Source organism: Eptesicus fuscus, chromosome 3, assembly GCF_027574615.1.
Source record: "Eptesicus fuscus isolate TK198812 chromosome 3, DD_ASM_mEF_20220401, whole genome shotgun sequence".
Classification (NCBI taxonomy): domain Eukaryota; kingdom Metazoa; phylum Chordata; class Mammalia; order Chiroptera; family Vespertilionidae; genus Eptesicus; species Eptesicus fuscus.
Window position 1 is genome coordinate 38103821 of NC_072475.1, and position 21141 is coordinate 38124961.

The 21141-nt window shown below is 38.5% G+C and overlaps 1 protein-coding gene across 1 annotated transcript in view; it reads left to right on the top strand.

Moving 5' to 3' along the window:
- Positions 1–1053: 1053 nt before the first annotated feature.
- Positions 1054–21141, top strand: part of KCNMB2 (potassium calcium-activated channel subfamily M regulatory beta subunit 2) — a 34619-nt gene continuing 14531 nt past the window's right edge. The window contains exons 1-3 of the mRNA XM_008142316.3: positions 1054–1169; positions 17328–17498; positions 19818–20013. Coding sequence (XP_008140538.1) covers positions 1114–1169; positions 17328–17498; positions 19818–20013 — 423 coding nt within the window. The 5' untranslated portion in view covers positions 1054–1113. The remainder of the gene's footprint in view (positions 1170–17327; positions 17499–19817; positions 20014–21141) is intronic.

The following is a 21141-nucleotide window of genomic DNA, read 5'->3' on the forward strand; positions in this document are numbered from 1 at the left end:
TAGCTTGCAGAGTTTTAATAATATAAGTATACCAGATACACGCATGTACATTTCATGACATATGTATAGATAATATATGCATATATCACATCTAGTAGCTAATACAGTGTATAGTGGCTAATATTATTTGGATCCCCAGGCTTACCATCAATATTGTGTTCAACCAGAAAGAAAGCCAAGAGTGACAATGAAACCATAAGGAATCACCTTCCTACCTCCCTTCCTTTTTTCTACTTGTTAAATATCATTTTAAATTGTATATGTGATTACAATTTCTATGATATTTCATGTTACTAACTCACTAGATGATTATTATGTAGAAAATAAATAATAATAGCTAACTATTTTTAGTGCTATGCTTGGAGATGAAAGAACTTAACCCTAAATCACCTCGTAGCCAAAAGAACACGACATTCCTCTGATATCATGATTCTAGATCCTATAAGCCAGGCTTCTAGGAGCCAGTCAGTATCTGCTGCCACCGCTGCTGTAATTTTCTCAGCTGCAAGGGGATGAACCCACAGCTTGGCAACAGTAGAGCACATTTTAAAAATACTACGTTCTCAAAATCTCCTATCTGTCAGCTTCAGGAAAAACATTTTGAAGAGAAAAGAAGCAAAAAGTTAGTATTCAAATCTGAACCAAAATTTTGGAAATATACAGTGTACCAAAGAGTGTGAAATAATACCAAAATTATATTTTGGAGGAGGCATTTTAGAGGCAATATGATCTTAATATCAATTGAAAAAATGTGTTGCCCTAAGGCAGTGACTTTCAACCCCAGCAAAAGCAATGCATTTGAAACACCTGGGAAGCTTTCAAAACATCGCTCGCACATTTCTGGGGAAGGGTGCATGCTTCAGTGTTTTTTTTACAAAGTTCCCAGTTGACTTTCATGGGCAGCCAGGGTTGAGACCTGCTGCCCCACAGCATCAGAAACCCGGTCTTATTTAAAGGTCAATCCACTGAGAGCTTTTGGTTGTTGTAGATACAGAGTTCCCACAATTTAAAGCAATGGACTGAACTTCAGTGTGTACCTCTTTTAGGTCTTTCCATCATTCCCCCAGGACTTCCACCCTAAGGAAAGGAGCCTCTGGACCCACATCCTCTAAGATGTTTATATGGACCAGCGGCCGGACCTCTTCATCTTACAGACACGATGAGAAAAGGTAACTGACGACCCAGACAGGATGCCACCGGGAAAGCATGGACAGCTGAGCTTTGTGTTTTGCATGTGCTACTGTTGGCTGGGCTCTACGTTGAGGGAATGGGGTTTCAGACATCGCGGTCTTCCTCCTCTTTGTACTCCCCATGCTCACTCCCACCACATAGCTTTGCAAAGCCCTGCCTCTGAGACATACCCTTCACATATGCACACGCACACCCACTCATCACTTGGCTAACTCCATCTCTGCCTCAGATATCCATTCGGTCAGAATCTCTCACCATCCTCTGACCAGCCCATACCCTGTTTACTCTCCATTGAATGTCCAGGACCTACCACCATACCTGGCCCATAGTCAATGCTCAGTACTTTCCAAGCTGAAATATGAAAATTACATTTCAAGACACTGGACAAAGGGTGGGGAAGGAAAGCTAGAGAGGATAAAAGGAAGATGGACAAGTCCATGGAGTCCTCAAATTCCTTGACAGAACAGTCTGGGTAAAGGAAAAATGGGGGAATAAGAAAAAAGACTAAAGGTCAAAAACAGTGTTAATAAGATAAAGTGACAAATACATACTTAGTCCAGCCCTCCCATATGAATTTAGGGAGTAAATGCATGCATAAAGTTTTCTGGCCAGTTTTAAATGTTTTCTTCTGCTTCTCTCTCTTTCTTTTTAGTTTTGTTTTGTTTTGTTTTGGTTTGGTTTGGTTTTTTTTGTTGTTGTTTGTTTTTTCTCACTAAGTCTACATAATGGCTTGTCTCATAGAGGAATGAGCACCGGAATAGGTTAGACTTTGTTGCGACAGCAAGATCTCTCCCTTTCTCATTGACCTTGTACTATTACTAGGGTTTGGTAAAGCTAACTTTTAAGCAAAACTGCCTCTACCATCTTTTGCAACTTATGCAGAGCTCACCTGCCTGCAGGTTGTGAGAGAAATCAGGATTGATGAATTGTGCTGGGCTCAAGAGGAAAGATCTGGTGGAAGTTTGCTGGAATGTAGTTTTGAGAACTGGTACTTTTATTTTTATTTTTTAAATCGGCATTTCCATACAGATAAAAGTCTTTGAAAAATTCTGAAAGCAAAACTGTCCTTCACAATAATTATATGTTACAGCAAAAATTAGGAAGCAATTTTAATATGCACAATAGAAAACCTGTTAAATAAATAATAAAATGTAGTAAATGTAACACTTAGCATTTAAAAATATTTTGTCATAATATTAACTAAAAATCAAGTTGGAAAATTATATACAATGATTACAGCCACAAAATATCTATATATATAAAAAGCCAGCGGCCAAAATGCTGGAAGGACTGGTTGCTATGATGCCCACTGCGGCCAGTGTCACCGGCCCAATGGGGAGGAGGGATTGGGGCAGGGTCGGCTGACCAACCTCCTGCAGCCCCTCCCCCTGGCCGGCCCCACCCCCGATGGAAGGAAAAGCATGTTTTTCAAATTCTCCATTTCCCAAGTGCTTTGTAATATACTATCTTAATTATGGAATAAATAATGATATGATGTTAAAGTAAAATTACAGACCAGAAGACAACTAGTGTTTGAACAAAGTTCAAAAAACTCCCAGTGTACATCATAATATAAGCAGATCAACTGAAAATTTACTGTCTTTGTTCATCTCTAGATTTTCACATGCTTCTCAATGCTTAAGTTATTTTTCATTAGCTTTCAAGCCAAGTACGTTGAATCATCTTTCAGCAAGACCTTTACTCCACAACTAAAACTCCATATGTCATTTCCAAAGTTCCATCTTTTATATGTAATTTCCTCATTTCTTTAAAAAGAAAAAAAACTGTCCACTCTCAGTGATGATGTGGAAGGGCAGAGATTTTGTTGCCCTACAGGAATATTGTGGCTCTGAGTGACCAGCCCTCCTGAGATTTTGAAGGCTTCATGAGAGCAGGTGAAGTGAGATGTCTTTGTTTCACCTTCCATTTATTCTCATCAAAAAAATTTATTAGATACATTTTGCTATATATATATTTTCTTACAACAAAGGGATTACAGTTTACAAACAGGTCATATTATCTCCCCTGCACCCTACAGCTTACACAGCATCAAACGTGAGATATTTGGAGAAGCAGGGAACAGCCAAGCTCAAAAAGGAAAACTGTTTTAAGATAGAGTTGAAAATAGTATTATTGAAGGAGATAATAAACATGTGAATATGACATATTGGCAATATTTGTGAAGTTAAAAGGAGCGAATAGCTTCTCATTATGCACCAATAAGATTTATGAAAGTCTTAAATTACTACATTTATTTATTTTTTCAAAGAATGATTTCAGTAACTATGGGATTTTAAATAATTAAAACACTGACTCTAAGTAAATCACTTTCAGCAGGCTGTATTTATGGGGTGAGGCTTGCCAAGGCTTACTATATCAATCTGCATGGCTTTGTCCTACAAAGTCAAAAGCAAATGGAAAAAAAAAAAAAACAGCCAACGAATACAGCAACAGAATCTGCCACTAAGCCAGTCTCCTTAGTTTGATGTTGGTTCATCTGTCTGTACCTTTCTTGACCACATTTTCATCTTCACTGTAGAATAAGACTCACATCTCAGAACAGACTTTGAACAGCATCTACTGCTCTGCTTAAGATGCTCTTGGTGGCAGTAATCATGGTGATAATGAAGGTGATCATGGCTGATAATGAATCTCAATAATTAAAGTCCTCAAGTTAATTATTCAAAAACAAATTAACTAGATCGTCTGGCAGCACTGCCCAGAACTGCGGGTAATTGTTCCACCTCAGTTTCTAATTCTGCCAGCCTGGCCTCTGTGTCCTGCATCTCCAGCTGTGCTCCAGCCGCAATCCCAGAGGCCAGGCAGCCAAAATCCTTGGCTCCACTCCACCCTCCCTCTCCTGACACCAGCGCCAAACTTGTCAGGATATTGGCTGCCCAGGGATTCCTGAAGAGGTGGAATATCAGGAAAGAGCTTATAAACAGGCTCAGCAACTAAGTGGAAGGAAAAGTCCACCGAAAATTCTGAAACCAAGTGTTTTATAGCTGGTTGGAAGTTGAAGTCAATTTTACTTTTAATTTTATTTTAATTCAAAGCCAGTCCTTTTTCAGATCATACATGCAAAACACGGGTTTCTGTCCTTATCCTTCATTCCACAGGCCCAGCAATATCAAGGAATACTTTTCCTTTTCTGAACAAACTTCTTTGATAGGTGACCTTACATTAATTTCTAAATTTCAGGTGGCAAAATAAAACAGCAGCAACAATAACTAATTTAGAATTAGAAGAAAGGGTTTATTTGCTAAGAAAACAAATGCTGAGTGTTTATCGAATATTCTTCAAATTGTTTTATTAAATCTTGAACTGATATGAAGGAATACATATCACATGTTAATATATCAAGAATCTATATATATAAAAGCCTAAGAGACCCTTAGGACCAGATGACCGGACAACTGGATGACCAGACGGTGGCTATGAGGCGCACTGACCACCACCAGGGGGCAAACACTGCCCCCACCAGTGGTCAGTGCGCTCCCACAGCCAACGTCCCATGGCTGGCCAACCTCCCACAGTCCCTCCCAGGCCAGCTAGCCAACCTCCCATGGTCCCACCCCTGGCTGGATGGCCCTGATCAGCCCTGATCACCTGCCAGGCCGAGGGACCCCACCCGTGCATGAGTTCATGCACTGGGCCTCTAGTGATAATATAATAAACACCTGAGTACCCTTCATTAAGGGGCAAAAAACAAAACAATCAGAATTTTTGAAACCCTTGAGGGTGCTTTTCTAAGAGCATCCTTCTTCCTATCCCAGCCCCCATCCAAAGATAACCACCATCCTGAACTTTGTGTTTACCATCCCCATGCTTTTCTTCATGAGTCTGTCACATTTGAATCCTTAAACAATATGTTGTTTACTTCTGAATGTTTGGAAACTTTAAATAAATGGAATAATACCATGTGAATTGTTCTGCAACTCACTTTTTTTTCACCAAACACTATGTTCCAATGATTTATATGTGAGTAGCCATGGCTCATTTTATCTCATGCTGTATGCATTATATTATATGAATGTATTGCCATTTATTCATCCAGTCTCCTGCTAATAGACATTTGTAATATTTTCAGTTCTTTTTCCACCAGCAATGCTGTTATAATGCTTTTTGTTGATGTCCCCTTGTACATGTACAATCACTTCTTAGGATATATACCTAACTTGGGAATGGTTGGTTCAAAAGTATGCCGTTTCCACTTTACCAGGCAATGCCATTGCTTTCCAGAGCAGCTATACATGTGGTGCTACTGCCCTACAGCCTTGCCTAGAGTTTTCAGATGTTTAATTTTCATCAATTCAGATGGTATTGTGCTTTCAAATCCCATTTCTCAGATTAGTAATAAGACTGAACCTATTTTTCCAGTTCTTTTCTGCCAAGTGCCTGTTCAAGAATATGGCTCATTTTTCTACAGGATTGTTTGTCCTTTTCTTATTGATTTGTATGAATTCTTTATAAAAGTCTATATTAACCCTTTGTCCATCTGTTGCATGCAAATAGCTTCTCCCAGTTTATGACCTGTGTTTTAATTTTCTTTACGATGTCTTTTCATGAACATATGTTATTCATTTTAATGTGTTCTAATGTAGCAAGTTTTTAAACATTTTGAAATCCCTTCCAACTCTATATTCCAAAGAATATGCTCTTGTAGTGTTTTCTTAATATTTTGTAGGTTTGCCTTTCATAGTTAAGTCTTAAATTATCTGAAGTTGACTTTGTATGTGTTGTGAAATAGGCATCCAATCTATTTTTCTATATGAATAGCCAATTGTCCCAGTACATTTTACTGGATGGTTTATCTTTTCCCCAATTATCTAAAAGCACACGTGCCTTATATATTAGGTTTCTATATACGCATGAATATATTCCTGGACCTCTATTCTATGTAATTTTATCTACCTCAGACAAACACCACACTTGAACTTACACATTTTAGCTTTACACTACATCTTGCTATCTGATAGGACAAGTCACCCACCTTGTTTTTTGTAATCAGGAGTATACTTGCTATTCTTAGATACTTGCATTTTCACACAAATTTCAGAATCAACTTGTCAAGCCCACTTTCCAAAAAAAAAAAACCACACCTCTTAGTAATTTCTATTGGAATTTTATTAATCTATTACTTAATTGTGGTAGAATTGCATCATGTCACCAAGTGTTTCTCTGAATGAATATGATTGATCTCTACATTAATTTGTCTTCCCTAATATCTCCCAATAAAGTTTTATAATTTTTACAAAGAGAATTTGCACATAACTAGACTTATTCCTAAGTACCTTCTTTTTTTAATGTTTAAATTATATTTTCTACTTTTGCAGGTATATGGGAAGGCAAGTGGTATATTAACATTTTGTTTCAGCTATGCTAAAGTTTGTTATTAATTTTAATAATTTATATGTAGATTCTTTTGTATTTTCTTTATAATTATATCATTAGTAAATAGTATATTTTTATCTCTTCTTTATCAGTAAATATGTTATATACCATTCATTTGTTTTCCTTGCTTTATTAGACTAGCTTGTAAATAATGAATAAAACAGGTAATATAGTAAACATCTTTGCTTTGTTCCTGTTCATAAAGTAGATTCTTTAGACATTTCACTATTAAGTATAAATTTTAGTATAAGTTTTTCTCTATATTATTTATCACAGAAAGAATGTTTTTATTTTTAATTTGATAAGAATTTTATCATGAATATATGTTAAATTTTATCAAATATGTTTCTCTACAGTTATTATATTATCCTATGATAGTAGGCCTTTAAAAGATTTATGTATAAAAAATTAAAAAAATAAAAATAAAAGATTTATGTATTATATTACATTAATAGATAATCAAATTATGACAACATTATATTCCTGGGATAGCCCAACTTGATCATGATGCATTTTCACTTTAATATATTGCTAGATTGGTGAGCTACATTGTTTTTAAAATTCTTGCATTTATGTTTATGAGTAAAATTGATATGCAGTTTTTCTTTTTGTCTGATTTGGGTTTTGTGCCAAATTTTGCTAACCTCATAAATAGACTAGGTTGCATCCCATCTTATTCTACCCTCTGGAATGATTTATATAATATAGTTAGAACTCACCTATAAATATCAGAGCCTATTACATTTATTATAAAGATATTTTAATTTTTTAATGATTTACAACTATTTTGATTTTCTAGTTGCTTCTGAATCCATTTGTTAGTTATATATTTATAAGAATTTACTACATATTTTAGCAAATTATATGTCAAAGTTTTCAAATATCTTGCTATAGTTATTTCTAACATCCTCTATTATCTTTGTAATCTATTAAGTATCTGTGCTTATGGTTTTTTAATTCCTGATATTTATGTGGGACTTCTCTATTTTTTTTATTGATCAGTCTTGTCAGAGGTTTATCTATTTCATTAGTCTTCAAGAAAAAATAAACTTTGAATTCATTGATTTCCTAGTATCATTTTATCTTCTATTTTATTTATTTCTGCTAATGTTTCTTATTTCCTTTTTTACACTTTATTTTAATTCCCTAAGTTGGATGCCTAGCACATTAATTTTCCAGCTTTCTTCTTATCTAATATAAACATTTATGATTATATATTTCTATTTATATATTGCTTTAGTTGCACGCCACTAGTTAATCTATAGTGTTTTTCTTATCATTAAGTTCTGAATACATCCTAATTTATCATGTTTTAGTCTATGACCCATGAGTTTTGGAGAATTGTATTTTTATTTCTATGTATAGAGTCACTCTATTTTTTGTTATTTATTTCTACCATTGTTGCACTAAAGCCAAATAATGTGGTCAATATAAAGGTAATGCTCCTAAAAGGCTCTTTAGGTTATAGAAATAGTCTAAATTATCTGAATAATTCACATAATTTTCTGCCTTCTTTTATATTTTTCACTGAAGGCTTTTATAAAATTTAATATGCTAATAGATCAGGTAAAAATAAATAAGAATTAGGAATTAACATACTATTGGGAAACTATGTGATCTGATAAGTTAAAGGCCTGACTAAAAAGAATTACCTTCTACTTTTGTTTCTATAATTTTGCTCTCACCCATAAAATCCTACCTAATAATAGACAAATATGCAAATTGACCATACCTCTGCTACACACAAGCCACGCCCACCAGCCCAGCCATGCCCACCAGCCAATCAGGGCGAGTATGCAAATAAACCGAACCAAGATGGCTACAGCCACCGAGAGCAAGGTTTCCCAGGCAACAGAGGGAAACAAGCTTTCCACCTGCCCTTGACAGGCCTAAGCCTCCACTCAAGCTACAAAGTTTCAATTATAGAAGGTAAACAAATTCAAACAGAATGGCGGCAACCACGGAGCTGGAGAGACCAGGCCAGGGTTGCCCGTGGTAACGGAGAAAGCATAGCTTTCCGCACACCCTGGCTGGGCTCAGGCCTCTGCTTAAGGCTACAAAGTTTCAATTGTAGAAGGTAAATAAATTCCAGATACCAGTGCCTCTGCTTGGGTCGCCAGAGGGCGTGGCTGGCCTGCAAACCACCACAGGCCCCTTGCTCAGGCTGCCCCATGCCCCAGGGGAACCCCCACCCTTATCTGGGACACCCTTCAGGGCAAACCAGCTGGCCCCCACTCCTGCACCAGGCCTCTATCCTATCTAATAAAAGAGTAATATGCAGATTGACCACCACTCTAACACACAATATGTCTGCCCCCATGTGGTCAAAGATCCTGCCCCCATGTGGACACAAGATGGCTACCACAAGATGGCCAGCAGGGGAGGGAAGTTGGGAGGCACCTGGCCTGCAAGGGAGGGAAGTTGGAGGTGATCAACCCTGCAGGGGAGGGCAGTTAGGGGTGACCGGGCTGGCAGAGGAGGGAAGTTGGGGGCAAACAGGCTGGCAGGGGAGCAATTAGGCATCAATCAGGCTGGCAGCAGAGTGGTTAGGGGGTGATCAGGCTGGCAAGCAGAAGCAGTTAGGGGCAATCAGGAAGGCAGGTAGGCAAGCAGTTGGGAGCCAGCAGTCCTGGATTGTGAGAGGGATAACCAACTGCCCATTTAGGCCGATCCGGACATCCCTCGAGGGGTCCCAGATTGGAGAGGGTACAGGCTGGGCTGAGGGACACCCCCCCCTCCATGCATGAATTTCATGCACCGGGCCTCTAGTAATATTATAAGTCTTGACAATTAATAACATTAAGTTCATGGGCAAAAGCCCTCATGTTAATGACAGTATTAAGTGTGACTATCATTTGTTCCCAAACTCAAAAGCACATTCCCCCCCAATGGAATGTACACTTTAAAAGACTGAAAGGAAAACAATTAAACTGCTCAAATTGGACCATATAAGTAAATAAATACCCACTAGCTCAAGGATAAAATACACAATGAAATCTGAAACTAATGAAAGATTCTCATCTTTTATCAGTTTATTAGGATATACTTATGAGTAGCCCATCTCAAAAATATGAAAGGCTTTAGTGAACAGAGGGCAGACCAATGGCTGTTTTCGTCGATGCCACTCCCGACTCTGCCATACGGGATAACAGGCTGAGTGGTCCTGGGGCAGAAATACATAGCAACTCTGCTCATTTCAGCTCAGCTGGCACTTCGCAATTCATCGCCCTGCAGATTCATCCTCATGGGACAGAACAGAAGGCACTTTTCCTAGAGCTCTTTTTGCCTGAAAAGCTTGAAGTTTTTCTAGAAGGAATACTAACTTTGTCAGTAGTAAAGTCCAATGGGCACTGATAGGAAGCCAGAAGCCAGGAGCCTGTTCCAGCCAGGGTTCTCTGATTTGTTTGGTTTCAATTGACCACTTAGCCTCCCTGTGCTGGCTATCTCACACATTTGTAGCCATTTCTAGCCCAGATAAAAGGAACATATTTTGTGAGCCTAACAAATGCCAAGGGATTGAACTTACAAAGATGAATGTGGTCTGACTCCAACTCTTGAGCAGCTCTGTATTCAGTGGGCCGGAGAGGCATAAATATAGATATTCATTATGTTAAGTATTATGTGTAAGTTTCTGAAGCGCTTTCTGCCAAGTAATTTCAGATATGCATAATTCTTCACTTCTAATCACATCTTTCCTATTTCTCTTTTCTACACCCGCTAGGTACCCCCTCACCTCCCTACAACTTTGGGACCCTTTGCAGCCCTGTCTTCCTGCCTCTATGTGCTATAATACCCTCGCTGTTTTTTGTTCCTCTGACTGCCTAGAAAGTCTCATAAAAACCCAGTGTTGATTGCTACTTCTGGACACAAATGATGCCTAGATCTAGATCTTCATCTCCTCCACCCCTGCTTTTTTCCAACTCCTCTTTATCTGACACCTAAAATGCAGGGAGAGTTTCAGAATCAGTCTCTTTGCATTCAAATGTAAAGCTTTCTAAGCAACCAACCACACTAACATGAGTGATCTTTCTAAAGTACAAATCTAATCATACCACGTCCTAGCTTAGATTATTTTAATTGCTCCTCTAACTTCAGAAGACACCCAAGATCCTTTATCTCTGGCCCCCTCTTATCCCTCACCCACCAGATCCTGGAATCCAACTATACACATCTACCCTAATTCCCTCACAATCTGCCTAGATATCCTTCCTCTTCTCAATTGTTTACTCATTGGAGGCTCAATTCTGCCTGTCACAGGACCTGAACCATCCCCGCTTAAACCAAGTTATGGCCTCTAACTGGAAGCCTTCTAAACCACCTTCATGCTGATTTAATCACAGCCCTGGGTCAATTTACCTACCATTAACCCTTCAAGGAATGCCCAATACAGTGGCAGCCAATTTGCCTGAAGCCAATATGCCAAAAATATTCATTTGTCAGTTAATCATTTTGATGAATTTATCAAATTTGTAATGTTCCAAAAATTTTGTATGATCACTATAACTCCACATAGTTCAGTGGGTTAGCAGGGACCAAAAACATTGCAGGGAGTCCAGATTTGGGGCCTTCAGACTCTGCCCCTCTGTCTCTCAGTGTCTGCAGCCACTGTCCCTCTACCTCTCTGTCCCTCTGTCTTTCCTTCCCTGTGTCCTGGACACCCTTTGCTTCTAGTCTTCCCTTCTCTCTGTCCCCTGGTCTTTCCTTCTTATGCCCACCCCAGTCATGCCCTACTGCTCTCTCTAATCTTCAGTTTCCCCTCCACTCTGCCCCTAGGTTGCCTCACTCTAGGATCAGCAGGTTAGACTGTTCATTATGCTGATTCTCTTCTTCAATTTTGCCCCAGCTGAGAGTCTCACCATTTTTACCTAGATCCCTCCTATTAAAATAACAGGACTAGAGCAGAGACACAGTAAGCATTTTATAAAATGATGTAATAAAGACAAAATAAAAACCAAGTAAATTAAACTTCATGAATCTTCAAAAAGCTATTAAAGATGTCCATCCAAAATCAATTACCGTAACCTTATGAATGGTTAAAAGAAACAAACGTGGGTTCATTGATAAAGCTGATCAATATATTAAAATAATCATAATGTGAAATTTGCCATAAGGATCTCAGTGATGCTAAAATGTTAGCAAAATAGCAAATGACTCTAAAAATAATTTTTAAAAATAAATATACACTGAAAGGCTCCCATAGGAAATATTAAACTTTTGTTACATTTATTAGAAGAATATATTCAGATACCTATTCAAGAAAGATGTATCTATGAATATAGTCATAAGAAAATTAAGCCTCCCTAGAAAACAGCTTTTTTAAAAATCAAACAGATCTTAAAATACTGCTAAAAATAATATATTCATAAGAATATACTTTATAATTGAGTGTATTTTTGAAATATAGTCAAAATATTTATAAGAAAAATGTACTCATATTAATTTACTAATATAACAACACTTCTTAAAATTACTTTATTACATCTGTAAATGTGATAAAGTGGGCCAATTATTCATTGTAGCAAAGTAATCCTTCAATAAATTGGTAAATTGACTCATCTTGGTGCATTAGCCTTTCAGTATCTGATCCCTTGGCAAATCCACCCCCAATATATTGGCCTGCTTCCCTCTTGTACTCCTCTCTAATCAGTCTCATTGCAATGCACATAATTATTTATATCTCCCCAGTTCCCTCAAGACATGTTTTATTCACTTTGTATCCCAGAACTTAGCACAGTGTGCTATGAAGACTTTAAAAAACATTGACAAATGAATTAATGAATGATCTTTACCCTGTGTTAACCTGAATACTTTTCTCCTGCAGACTAAATACCCAGAGAATCTTAATTTAAATGGGAGAAAGACAAGGAGAAAAATATTTTTTGCACATTTTATTCTTTATATCCATATTTGTATGTATATAGCCTCATAAATATTTTGCTTATGAACTATAGACCTAATATCAAAGTTTAAGAAACTATCCAAATATGGAGCTTGAAATAAAATTGTACTGTGTTGACTATTGCTTGGGGTAAAAATGAAGCTTTATTGGACAATTAAAAATATTTTTATGCAAAATATTTTGTTATGTTTAAATTTGCCTTGTAGACTTATCAATAATTCATATGCTCCAAAAGGATTTGGGCAAAATGTTCCCTATATATGTAGAAAAGAGTGTACAGATCTACTATTTGTTATTGTCAACATGTGTAAATGTTGATTTGTATCCACCATACTAATTCATGGTTCACTAGGAACCATGAAGCCAAGACTGCCCCATCAGAACATAAACATACTGCTTTGCCAACACACACCAAGGCTAGATCTGCTTCATACTTATAAATCCAATTTCCTCCTTTATACCTACTGTTGGACATCCCCCATATTTGAAACTGAATTTGTAGTCATGCCCCAGATTCATTCTTCCTCCTGAGATCTCAGCTTCAGTGAACTACATTGGCCTTCATTTCTTTATTTCTCCCAAAACCCCTTTTAAGTAGATTCACAGAGAGTAGTTACAAAGAGCCAAAGGGAGATAAAATATTAGCTGTTAGTAGTGGCACAGTAACTCCCAAAGTATAAGGCTTCCTAGGATTAAGGATGATGTTTAGGCTTGAGGCCCAAAATACACCATTGTACTTCTTCTTCCTAGCATTGAAGACAACTTGGGATGGGACAGATCACCTCACTAACCCACTTAGTCTCAGGCTGTGGACATTCCCTTCCCCAACTGGAACTTACTTCCTGGAGATAGGAAGTACACACCAGGCCTGACTGAACAAAGGCAAGTCCAGAGGATGAAAAAAAATTGTGCTTCAAACTCACCCAAAAGATAGACTTGACCCCTGACTGTCAGACTCTGGCCCATCTCATCAATCAATTAGTCATTCCTCTCCACCTGAGCTCAGGACACTATGTTTGTCGGGGAGTGAATCTATAAATGTACAATCAACCTCTCCCTTCTTACCAGGGTAAAGGTCCTCTCTTTGGAGCCCTGATAAGTAGAGAAATAAGGTTTCCTGCTTTAATACTCTCTGCCAATTCCCCAGTCATTTAAGCTAACTTCTTGGACATAAATCTGAACTATATCATTTTTCTTACTTCCTAACCATCCCCTATATTCTATTGATCACCAGATCCTGAAGTTTTATCCCCCAGATCTTTCTCCATATTTCCTTTTTTCTCCATCTAGACTACCTTGATCCTAGATCCTCATAATCCCTTGCCAACACAACAGTAACAATCTTCTAATTCTTATTTCTGATTTAAGTCTTGTTCCATTTCTAATCCATTGTTTCTCCACATTACAGCCAGAATGATCATCCTGAAACTCAGTTCTTATTATGTCACCCTCATGTCACACACAGCTTCCCATTAACTACAGGGATAAGGGCCAAACTCTTTAGAATGAATTACAGAACTCTTATGTCCTACTACCTTTCCAAACTTAACTGCCCCATTTCCCCATTCCATACTCATTCCAATAACATGGAAATGCTTGTAGTTTCTGACAGTCACCATGCAGCTGCAAATCTTCATCCATTTGTTCATATGATTCCTTCCATCTGAAAAACTCTTGACTCCCTGTCTCATTTGGTTAACTCTGATTCAACTTTGAAGATTCTGTTGAAGCCAACACTCCTTCAGAAGCTTCCCATGATCTCAATACTTGTCCCTGCCCTGCTCCCTCAGGCTGGGGAAATTACTCCTCTTCTGTACTCATTCTGTGAATAGCTCCATCATTGAATTGACTACCCCGGGTTGATTTTTTTTCACGTCTGTCTTCCTCTTGGTTAGTGGCCATATCACCAGTAACTAGAGATTACCAGCACTCAAGATAAATTTGTGGATTTAAATTGAACTCTTTGTTTTCCTAAATCATTCATTCCTTGATTTATTCATTAATTCAATAACTTATTAATGAATTTTATGAATTTCACCCCACTCATCCACTTTTGTTTTGCTGAGTAATATCCTAATTTTCCAGATGTGTCTGGCCTGTGTGGAAACCAATCATTTTCCCGCTTCGCTACACATTCCAGAGCATATGAAGATATTTGTTAGCCATTTTCAAATTGTGATTTGTAAATTACCCACTTGAATCATTTTTATATGCTCTTATTCCAGTGACATTCCTGACTGATTACACTTTGTCTTTTTTATGAGGATAGACTGACATAAGTGATGCTGTCTAACAGCCTAACACTGGAACTGAGACTAATGCTCCCTCCTTGCTGGCTTCCATCTGCAGAAAATGCAACTCTCAATGGCAGCCATCAGAATTAACTACATTTTGATGAACAATAATAGCAAAGTAACATCAGATTATTATTTCACAGAAGGTCTTTAAAGTCAGATTCAGCCTGTTTCTTCTTGTTTCAGAAATTTGCCTGCTCAAGAGCTTTAGCTGCTAATGGGCACTGATTTTTTTTTTCTTTTTTAAATTCCAGTTCATAAAGGATCAACTTTAAAGAGCTTCAATATAAACCCTACATTTTCTAAAGAAAATCTCAGAAAATAATAGGAAATATTGGAGGGTGGGAGGTGGCTAGCTAGTCCAGGAGCAGTGGGTTTGGGAACCTGAGAATAATGAACAATAGGGTCTCTCCCTGCATCTGGCAATCAGGATAATGAATGGCCAGAGTGAGTGAGGGCAGGAGCCAGGAAGGATGCAGCCATGAAAAGAAGAAGAACAAAGGCCTCTCTATTATTCTCTTCCCATAATGGGCCCATTCCTCCAGGAAAGAGTAAGATTTGTATAACTATCTCATAAAGAGAACTTTAAAATAATAGCAATAATAGTAAGCTAATTGGTTGATTTTACATCTAATAACCAGATTAATAAATACTATACCCTAAAACCTTTTGGAAATACATTAAGTATATAAACAACCTCTTTAAATATGATGCTTTATGATCTGGAATTTAAAAAAAGAAATACGTATATCAGGAATCAAAATATTTAACAACCAGCCCAAAATGTAGCTGCCAACCAGAACAGATGCCTGCCATAAACACTAGTAAGGCCATTCTGGAGCACAGAGTTAAATGAATATTCACACAATTGAATATACACACATCTGCACAAATACCAGACATCTCTTTCCTCTCCTGCCAAGTTCTATACTGAATTCTACTCTAGTTTCTTTTTTAAACAACAAGAATGACTAATGATAAAAAATGTTAAAGAAAAATCTGAAGTTATTCTTGTGTATGTTGTTTTATTGCCTGAAGCTAAAAAAAATGATATGAGTTTCTTTCTCCATTTTCAGTCTTCTATGTGTCCTCTCCCTTCCCAGGCCCTACAACTCCCCAGCTCCCACACCCCTTTGATTCAGAGCTCCCATCTCAAAATAGAAACTAAACGAGATCTCATACTGCTCCTTGGCCACCTGCCTTGATGGAATCCCTGAGCATTGCCTTCTTTCCTATTCTTCTCACGTATCTCTCCAAGCACCCCAAGTAATTTCTTACTTCTTTTCTTCCTTTTCTTCCAGACCTGTTTCAAATCCAATCCTCTACTGATGAGCTTTTTATGTTTTTTGTTTTCTTGGCCATTCAGTCATTTAAAAATTCTTTGGAGAATAGTAATTTTAGGATGTTTTGAGGCTCATGTCATGGACCCAAACTCTCACCCCATTTTTCAAAGGGAACATTTACGTAATGCTAGTTATTCTACTGGATAACTTACTTATATATCTCATTTAACAATTAAAATGCAGTGGACATATTATTTCCACTTTCCAGGAACCTGAGAATCAGAAAGGCTGAGGAACTTGTCCTTGATCACAGAGCTAGTAGGCAGTGAAATCAAGTTTTGAATTCAGGAGATCATTCTACTCCAATTTCATGTTCTTTCAGACCCAATATTGCTGCTGTATGATAAATGGCAAAAATAATAATAATAACTATCCAAAGTCATAGAATCTTGCCTTCATTTGACTAACATTTTTCTGAACTCACTCAAGGGTTTACAAATAAAAGAAGGTTGATTCACCACTCCATATCTCAACATTGCTTATAAATCTTAAGCCAACGCAACCCTAAGCTTAAGGAAAATGTTAACCAAAATAAATTCTGTATTTTACTGCTGAGGGGAAATAAGGTGTGAAGTTGACAGATTCTGAACTAACATTCCATTATGTATTCAGAGAGTATAAAAATATCAGTGATGATCAGCTGGGGGTTAAATGACAAAGGAACAAACCCAAAGCATATGTTAAGGGTTGAGAGGATTGTTTCCCTTCTTTAGATTTAGAGAGAAGGAAAAAGTATTTGCAGATAGACATGGACCCAAGTAAAGAAGGACTTCTTTTTTTTTTTTCTTTAAAGAAAAATTCTTGGGATACATTATAATAATTTATATTTTTAAAACACTCGTAATTTTATTGTTGTTTTGAATATGCTCCTGAGATTCTTTTTTTAATCAAACTGTCTATATTTTATTAGCAAATGGTCAAATAATGCAGGTGTTCCATGAGAGGAAAGTTTGGGCTACTTGTTTCTGCTCAGGGTTGGGGTGTGTGTGTTTGTGTGTGTGTGTGCGCCTGTGTGTGTGTGTGCACGTGTGTGTGTGTGTGTGTGTGTGTTGGGAGGCAATGGGCACATACTGGGATCTAATTGCACTCAGGCAGGTTTGGAGGGGCTCCTCTTAGCTGCCCTGCCCTAATAAGGCTTGGGAAGTGACTTACCTACTCTCTGGTAACTGTAAATCTCATATAAGACTTTATTATTTTCAACCTCAGAAATATTTACCAAAAAATCAGGGACCACGACCTCTTGGACAAAAGGAAAACTGTCACAGCACTGAAAGCAGGAGAGGACCGGGCCATTCTCCTAGGACTGACCATGATGGTGTGCTCCATCATGATGTACTTTCTGCTGGGAATCACACTCCTGCGCTCATACATGCAGAGGTAACACCATTAGCTGATTGGGTCACTTGTCTTTGTCTCCTCCATCCTCCTCCCCGATAGATTATCAACCTCAGATCCTCTTCCTCCCCTTCTTTCCTAATAAGAACTTTAAGCTGAACATAATATTTTTCAATAAAGTTGTCTAATAATAATGATAAAATAGCTCTGTGTATAAACTTCCTACCATGTGCCAGGATCCATACATTACTTGTTTAATTCTCATAACAATTTTATAAGGTATATATGAATATATGCACCATAAAAATGGAAAAACTGAGGCTCAGAATAGAAATAATTTGCCCAATGCCACGCAGCTCTAGCATATAGCAGAATCAAGACTCAAACCCACATCCCACTAATTCCAGGGACCCTGTTCTTCCCTCTTCACACTTCTGTTCATTCTCCACCCTCATTCCTCCCCTACCCACCCCACTCCTCCATCACCCCACACATCAGTGGTCTCAACTGTACATTAAAACTTCCTGAGAAACTTTTTGAAATACCGGTCTCATTCCCCACCATCATTCCAGAGGTCATATTATATTGGCCTGGAATGGAACCAGTCATCAGTACCTTTTAAATGTATCCAGGTAATTCTAATACATATGCTGTCAAGGCTGAGAAACACTGCTATGCACCAACTTGAAAAAAATTACAGATTTTGAACCCTTTTTATTTTAACATTTGCCCATGGATTACTGAGTAGGTAGGGAGGCAGTTAAATACTGAGACATCATGTGTATTCTCCCCTGAGTAAGCCACAGCATCTCTAGCTAACTCTGCCCATAATTTGGACACTTTGAGCACAGGAAAGCCCAGCATTGCTCGAACAAATAGGGAAAATCTCACAGTGGTTCAGCTTAAAGAGATGAGAGTCTTTCAAATGAAAAACTGAGGTTTCAATCCAAAAGAAAATCAAATGATTTTGTGGCATTCAGTTCTCCACCTAAATTACTACTTTCACGTAGAAGCAAACTCTAGCTGAAACACAGTAATTTGCTAAAATTAAGGCATCTTCTTTCCCATTTGTGGCTGCTCTGCTCTATTTCTCAGATGCCTTCAGCTGTCTCCTTCTCAATGAAAGTGCTGATTGCTGCCTCAGGGTCCCAGTGTTCACTGGTTCCAAAACCACTTTCGGATCCTCACATCTGCTTAGAGTCATCAAAGACTCTTTCCTCCCTGGATAAGCAAACTCTGACCACCCAGGTCCTAGGAAAATACAATTTGCCACAGCAGAGGGGGTCAGGGCTACTATGCTGCCTCTGGCATAAAATTGGACATGGCATGGGGGGGCCCTGTCAACACATGTTCTGCAAAAGGAAGGGGTATCCATCTGCAAAGAAAACGGCTGTCTTCTGTTCACGATGGTTATTGGCTTATCCCCAGAAACAAACACTTGATTGCTGGTGTGTTTCTTCCTAGTCACAAATGTGACCCTTGATCAGATACTTTTAAATACTTTAGAATGAAAAGCTGGCCAATGAGCAGCTGGAAGTTGTTGGGTTTGTTTGTTTCTTTAATTTTTCTAACTGAGAGGTCCCAAGAGGACATTTGTCCTCTTTTCCACAGCACACAACTCCACGGACCCAGTCTGGGCCTTGGAGAAATCAGGATTGAGTGGAATCACACTCTCTATCACTCACTAGCTGCATGTCTTCACATGCTACTTGTTTTCTCTGACCCTCAGTTCACTCACCTTCAAAGGGAATTAATACCCAACTTATAGAGTTGTTGGGAGGATAAGAGAGGATAATGCATATAAAACACCAGTTAGGGTGAAAAGAGATACACAAATGATTGCTCTTGGTACAATGATTGCTCTTATTAGAAAGGCCTTAAAGAAATGTATCCCTGTCCCTCCATCTGTCAAATTGGACCTCAAAGCCTCCACCCCTTTGTCATCTTCCCTCCTCTTCTCCCCTTATACCGTCTCTGCTACAAACTGGGCAGGCTTTGCAGAGGTGAGGACTGGGCATGGCAGGAAGCTGCTTGCAAGGTAATACAGGTGAGTGCAGGTTTGATGTCATAAGATGTTTTATGCTTACCAGTGAATTTGAGATAGGAAAGAAGCATTGGAAAATATTATACTATAACCAATGCAAGTCATTGAAAGAGTTCTCAGGTGCCAGGTAAATTTATCTATGTTTATATTATGGTTTGCCCGAAGCTGCTCTACTCAAAAGCATAAACTTTAATAACTAGGTTGTATTATAGATTTGAAAACGTTTCTTCAGGCTAAGGACAAATGATCCCCTCTAATTATGCATTCCTTGCTGTGAGCGCTTTGGACCTGTGTTTACTCTCCCCGTCTCCCTGTAGCGTGTGGACCGAGGAATCTCAATGCACCTTGCTGAATGCGTCCATCACGGAAACATTTAATTGCTCCTTCAGCTGTGGCCCGGACTGCTTGAAGCTCTCTCAGTACCCCTGCCTCCAGGTGTACGTCAACCTGACTTCTTCAGGCGAAAAGCTCCTTCTCTACCACACCGAAGAGACGATGAAAATCAATCAGAAGGTAGGTCACCCCTGCAGGGCTCCCACACCCAGCTCCCCTCTCTGAAGACCCCTGTGCCAGCATTTCAAAGGAAAGCACCACCAGGGAGCAGGCCCTGCCTCATCTGTAAACAGAACTCACTATTTGACTCTGGCCTGGGAAACATTTATTTTCTGTGCACGTTGTGGACAAATCATTCCCCCATGCTGTGGCAGTGCAGATTTACCCTTTCCTTCTTTTTCGAAGAGAAAACTTCCTATCCTTATTTATACACAACTGGACTGAGTCTCTCAAAGCAAACATACAGCTTAGAGTTGTACCAGAAAACCAGCTATTTGTCATATACCTGGGAGCCATGAGGTAAAGCTGTATTTGGCTTTTCCACAGTCATTGTCACTGAGTCCTGTGGTCTTGGGGATGTAACTTAACTTCTCTGAGCCTCAGCTTCCTTATCTCTGAGAAGGTAAAGACAATGGTCATCTTTCAAGGTCATTGTGAGGGTTAGAGCAGAGGGTGTAAGGTGCTGAGCGGAGCACGGTGCCTGGCACAGGGCAGACCTTCGATCCACGGTCACAATGTGTGCACCTGTGTGTCTTTCTCCATGTATGTTATGTCCATAGGGGCTGCATTTTCCAGCCCTGCTCACGTTCACAGGGTGGGTGCTCCACACATGCATACTGTATTAAAGCTGCACATAAAATTTGTAGTTCTAAGGTCTGGGTTGACCAGTAAAGTGCCAGCAGAACCAACCTGCCATTATCAGTTTGAAGTTAAACATATTTAGTTTGGGGTGCATGGTAGTAATTCAGAGGCCAGAGTGCTCTCCCATGCCAAAACAACCCGAAGCCGCTCCAATAGAATAAATGGCCCTCATGACCCAGACACTGCCCTCAGGAACTCTTGTCCTTCTTGTCAAAGCTTTTCATTACCATTACCAGCTCTTAAATGACATAGATTGTATGTATTGGAGCTTTGAAGCTTGATACTCTAACATAGGCTTTATTTTGTGATAGATTGGCACAAAGTAAGGAAACTTACGTTTTGTTTTTATTGCAATAACTTAAAAGAATTCTTGCAAATATCTCTGAGGACTCAAAATAATGAATATTTCAGGGAATGTCTTTTGAAGATCTCTGCTCTGATTTCCTT